The sequence below is a fragment of the Scyliorhinus canicula genome, chromosome 17 (genome assembly GCF_902713615.1).
Source record: "Scyliorhinus canicula chromosome 17, sScyCan1.1, whole genome shotgun sequence".
In the NCBI taxonomy this organism is placed as follows: Eukaryota; Metazoa; Chordata; class Chondrichthyes; order Carcharhiniformes; family Scyliorhinidae; genus Scyliorhinus; species Scyliorhinus canicula.
In genome coordinates this window covers 133,413,449-133,419,227 of record NC_052162.1, presented here as the reverse complement: position 1 = coordinate 133,419,227, position 5,779 = coordinate 133,413,449, and the positions used below count along the sequence as shown (strand labels likewise).

The 5,779-nt window shown below is 46.0% G+C and overlaps 1 protein-coding gene across 1 annotated transcript; it reads left to right on the top strand.

The window, feature by feature from the left end:
• LOC119951645 (somatostatin receptor type 5-like) lies at positions 1-966 on the top strand. Its single transcript, XM_038774822.1, has one exon. It carries the CDS (start codon positions 1-3, stop codon positions 964-966), a length of 966 nt encoding a protein of 321 aa, XP_038630750.1.
• Positions 967-5,779: the final 4,813 nt, after the last annotated feature.

Below are 5,779 nucleotides of genomic sequence, written 5' to 3'. Positions count from 1 at the left end.
ATGGCTACATTTGTTACCTGGAATGCAACAGCCAGTCGACACTGGACAGGGGTCTATTCGTCCAATCATACTGTAAATGCAAGTCTTGGGATCCCCGAAGCAGTAGAAACGTTCGTCCTCCCTTGTCTTCTTAGCTTCACTGTCGTGTTGGGCATTGTTGGGAACTCTATTTCATTGTGGCACATCACAAGATTAAAGAAAGTTTCATCAGCAACTGATGTTCTCCTGCTTGATTTAACCATCGCCAACGTCTTGGTTATCCTGGCTTCAATATTTATTCTTATTCACTTGATCCCAGCATGTAACTTCATGAAGCCACTTCTTGACGCCCAACTTCTGATCGGTTTAGTCAACCTCTATGGCAGCCCATTATTCATGTCCTGCATTGCTATTGACCAGTACATCGCGGTTGCCCATCCCATTAGGTCACATGCTTGGCGAAGACCCCGATACTACGTCGCCCTGTCTATTGTAGCATGGCTGGCAGTGTTATCCCTGAGTCTGCCGGCCTTTCATTTTAACAGAAACGTTGTAGATGAAATCCTCTCCTGCGAGGATAAGATTATAACGAGGAAATCCTGGCAAATCTTCCTGCTATTTTGTGAAATTATATCATTTGTCATCCCAGTTCTGGTCCTGTTGTTATGCTATGCTCTGACAATAAAGAAGCTGATAAAAGTGGGAGCTGGGAAGGAATCCATGGAGCTGATGAAGACGAAAGTGCGAAGGAACATTTCAGGCATTCTGGCTCTCCTGCTTTTGTGCTTTGCCCCTTTTCACATTGCAGAACTGTATTTTATGAGTGCGGTTCTGATAGATCCACTGAATCGAATGTCGGCTTTTTATCCGTGCCATGTTAAGATTTACACTTGGGCCCTCACTTCCTTTTCTGCTTTCCTTAGTCCCATGCTGTATGTTTTCAGGTCCCAGAACTTTCAATGGAGAGCACATTGCTGCGTCGTGTGACACGATGAAGGCTGTGACGATGTCATGATATTGACAGCGTCTGAGTTGCAGATTAATATCACTTTCACCTTATTTACAATACACTCGGAGAGAATGTAGAGTACAAACGGGACCATCTTGTTTGTCCCAATGAAGGAGACGATATACCAATGAAAGCCAATCAAACTTTAACGCAATCTCTCCTAATTTAGCCATGTGTACAACCTGGTATATATTGCATGAATTGTAAATGCTGTTTGTTCATGCACTCGCTATTTTTTATTCGTTAACTCCTCTGTCTATGTATATATTTCTATCTGCCGATCACACTCCATATCTTTCACTGCGTATTCGTCAGACATTTTCCATCTTTCCATCCATCATTAAGTGTCCAATTATCACTGTATCTTATCGTCGTTCCATCATTTCTGCGTGTATCAGTTTCTCCAGATACGTACCTAACTTTATATCGAAATTTAACTGTCTACCTGAATGTCGCTACTGCATCTGTCAATGTCGCTGTCTCGCTTTCGCTCTATGGAAGGAATATACTTGCAGACCCGGTTACCCAGAAACCTCTACAATCGTTCCGGGCTGAAAGCAAAAACAAAAATACATTGTGTTGCGATCCCGAAAACCCTCTACATTGACGACGCCATGTTATTCAGCCACATGGACTGTCTCTCCCATGGCTGTAACTGTGTCACCCTAAATACAAATGCCACGAAAACTATGGCCATGGGAAAAGGTGTTGCATCTCTAAATAACAGTTCACTTGAACCGATTCTGTAATTCAGCTACCCAGGCTTCACGGCTGCAATCCCTTGATGCACAGCTCGACGTCTGCATAGGGAAAGCCCTAGCCACCTTTGGCAGACTTAAGGAATGTGCATGCGATAAGACCAAACCGACCCTTGAGAACAAACTGTTCTGTGTTCTCCACACCTTTATTTATAGCTGAGAGATATGGGCAATTTACAGTTATCCGAGAAAGGAGCTCAGCAGTCCCTGCATTCGCTGTCTTTGATGAATTGTTACAAAGTGGCGGGACAGAATCCCAGGTGCAACAGTTCTCTGAAAGGGAGAGTTCCCAGGTGTGCTGGTACTAAACAAAGAGAGGAATGTTCTGTGAATTAGGCACATCCTTAGGGCGGAAGATGCCCGCATTCACCATCACCTTCTGAATGCTGAGGTGGCCAGAGCCAGTTGGCCAGCTGAGCGTCAAATATTCTGCTTCGAGGAGACTTGCAAGCATGACATGAAGGACCTGAAGACACACCATGACACCTGGAGGTCAATAGTTGGCGAAAGGTGAAATTAGCGACACCTCCTTTGAGCTGAAGTGTACTACCAAGGGGCAAGAGGCGACTGTACCTTAGCAACAGTTGCCAATACCAAAGACAACACCCGGTAACGAACGTTGCCTGCTTCATCTGCAATACTTGAGACAGGACCTGCGATTCAAATTCTGGCCTTCTTAAACATCAGCAAACATTCATCAAGACAATAGACCTTGTCCAGATGTACTGTGAACTGCATGTCGATTATCATTGAACATAGAATCACAGAATTAACAGTACAGAAAGAGGCCATTAGGCCCATCGAGTTTGCACCGGCCCTGGGAAGAAGCACTCTGCTTAAGCCCACACCACCAACATAACCCCGTAACCCAGTAACCTCACCTAACCTAACCTAACCTTTTTGGGCACTAAGGGCAATTTCAGCATGGCCAATCCACCTGACCTGCACATCTTTGGACTGTGGGAGGAAACCGAAGTACGCTGAAGAAACCCACGCAGACACAGGGAGAACGTGCAGACTCCGCACAGACAGTGACCCAAGCCGTGAATCGAACCTGGGACCCTGGAGCTTTGAAGCAACGGTGCTAACCGCTGTGCAACCGTGCCGCTTTTATAATTAAAATTTCTTGTTGATTGTCTGATGGGAACATACCTCTCCTTCTGCGTCCCAATCGGCATCTATCTCTTTGTAACGTTACATATTCACGTTGTTACATATAACTCTGCATTTTCTCTCTCTCAATTGGCACTGTGGCGATGTGCATCAGTTCATTCATCTTCCTCTATAATTGTGTCTTGTCATTGCATCTTCAAAACATTCAATATAGTTACCGGTCTCTTCAACTGCACGCTATCCTTTCCATACCTATTGGCATGTGAGAGTACCTTTAAGAAATGGATGTTTAAGCAATGTACCTTTAAGAAATGGAGCAGCTCATATTACTGAAGTGATGTCAGAGGGTGGTGGTGGTGGTGGTGGTGGTGGGGGGGGGGGGGGGGGGGGGGGAGCTGAGCTGAGCTCACTTCTGCTTTTGTTTTCATGTTTGTGTGTTTTGCAAAAAGCTGCAAGAAGAAAACGCAGAACGGGTCTGTAGATGTCTGAAAATCCAACGACTATAAGCATATTGAATGTACCCTCATGTCTGTTGTTAAAGGTGAAGTCTTTTGGAGTTTTGAAGGAACATTTTGAGGGATTATTTAGTGTTGCATTATTTTCGGTTGTATCTTTGAAGTAAGGGGTGTTAAGTGATCCAACATTCATTTAAAAGGTTAAGTTGAATTCATGGAATAAACATTGTTTTGTGTTTAAAAACTCATTGTCCATAATTGTAATACCACACCTGGAGAACAAGCCATGTGCTTCAAAAGCAACAATGCATTAAAGGGGGAGGTTGGTTGATACATTTTGGGGTTTTGAAAACGCCTCTCCCATGACACTGTCATCACTGAACTCTGCCAACTATATGATGAGTATACTCTGGAACATTTCCAATGCTAATGACGGTGTGTTTGCTAGTTAAAACGTCAGGGATTCAAATGAAGTTCCATCAATGACATGATTAATGCGGCAGTTCAGTAAAGTGAATAGCACAGTACAGCATAAACTGAAGAAGCACTTTCGCTACAATACCCTTTACAACGCCTAGCTCTTTAAGTGCTTTTAATTAGGAGCATTGACATGAATGAATATTCACTCTACTGCTGGACATTCAGGATCCTGACCTTCCTGTTGCTTGCCATTTTAACAAAAGACCCTGCTCCCATGCCCACATATCTGTTCTTGGCCTGCTGCAATGTTCCAGTGAAGCACAACGCAAACTGGAGGAACAACATCTTATCTTCTGGTGAGGCACGCTACAGCCTTCTGGTCTCAACATCGAATTCAACAACTTCAGATGATCAGCCCCACCTCGACCCATTTGTTTTCATTTCATTTTAACTGTCTTTTACCATTTATTTATTTCTTAATATGCATTTAATCCCCCCCCCCCCCCCAATCTTATCTACCTTTCCTGCACCTTTCTCCTCTTTGCTTCCCCGTCCCCTCCCTCCCACACCTACAGTTCATCCTCTGATGTTAGTTTCCCTGCTGTTTGACCTTTCACATCAGGAGAGAGGAGACTTGAAACCACGATGTTTCAATCTCACCTGCAGACTGGCGCGTTTTCCTCGCTTCCTAGCTGGGCTGCTATACTGGATGGCCGCAGGATCCGATGGAAATTATGATATTTTTGAATGTAAGTGGTTGCGCATCGTGGGGTTGCGTCTCCCAGTGTCCCGGGCACTGGTTGAGATTTTGGGTTAGCCGGGTTGGGCAACTTTGTGATCCGAATGGGCCCGGATTTTCGCCAGTACGGGTCTATCGATTGGCGCGTTCGGGTCCTCGCATGGGTCTCCGCCGTTTTGGCGGTGTTCAGTCCGGGTTTGGTTGCAGACAGGGTCTTCCTACGTTTGGTTGACAGGGTCTGGTATTCGGCTCCAGCGTTGTTGGTCTGGTCGGGCCCTCTTAGAATCGGACCTTGCAGGAGGCCTGGTCGGGTCTCCACACTCATTCGTCGTTCTTCCATCTGCCCGCCCAGGCTGGGAGGGCTTCTTCGGGTCGGGTCGCTGGGCGTGTCAGGTCGGGCCAGGTTTCGGAGCCGGACGTCCGGCGGTCCGGCGCTGATTGGGCAGTCCAGGGGCTGGCGTCGATTCCCAGGCCAAGTCGGGCGCTCCGCGGGCCGGGTCGGGTCCTGGGCCAGGTCCTGTTTGGACTTTTGGTTTGCCCGTCATCCGCTTGCGGTTTGAAGACACAGTCGGTTTGTTGGAGGAGTCCTGCAGGATGGGATCGGCTAATCTGGGCCAGCCCACGGACGTCGGGGGATCATCAGACCTGCAAGGAAACATAAAAGTTAGAGATAGTGTCAGAGTTAGAAATAAATGTTAACAGGTTAGTACCGTTATAAGGGAAGGAGGAAGAGCATCTGTGTGAGACAGATCGCAGATAGTCGCCACACTTTGGCGCCATCTTGGAAAGGTTACGGATTCGCAACTTCTTATTACGAAACCTCCACCCGCCTGTGAAATTCTCTGCCTCAGAAAGCAATAAAGTCCGAGTCATTGCTTTTGCTCAAGGCTGAGTTGGAGAGGGTTTTTTATGGTCAAAGATAATCAAGGGTTGCAGCGAGCAGTCACGATAGTGGATTTGGAACAACAAACACGTCTGCGATGATCTTATCGGATTGTGGAGAAGGCTTAATGTGGCGATTGGTCTACTGTTCCTAAATACTGTGTTCCTCTGATCCATTAAAGGATGTGCAAGAGGCTGTCTCCTGATATACACGGTGTGTTGATACTTTGATTGGTTGGAGGCTTCAGAGAGAAATAACAATTATAATGCTTCGTCGGATCTGGCATCATGTTAGGAGAGGTAATATCGGGTATTTCCAGGATAACTGCTGAAATGTTTATTGAATAAAGCTACTTAACATCACCAGACCGGATGGTAACATTTCGATCGTCAAGAAAATATTGTACAAGTCGAACACAATGCT

Coding starts and splice junctions, on each gene's coding strand:
- LOC119951645 (XM_038774822.1), top strand. CDS start 1: ATGGCTACATTTGTTACCTGGAATGCAACAGCCAGTCGACACTGGACA.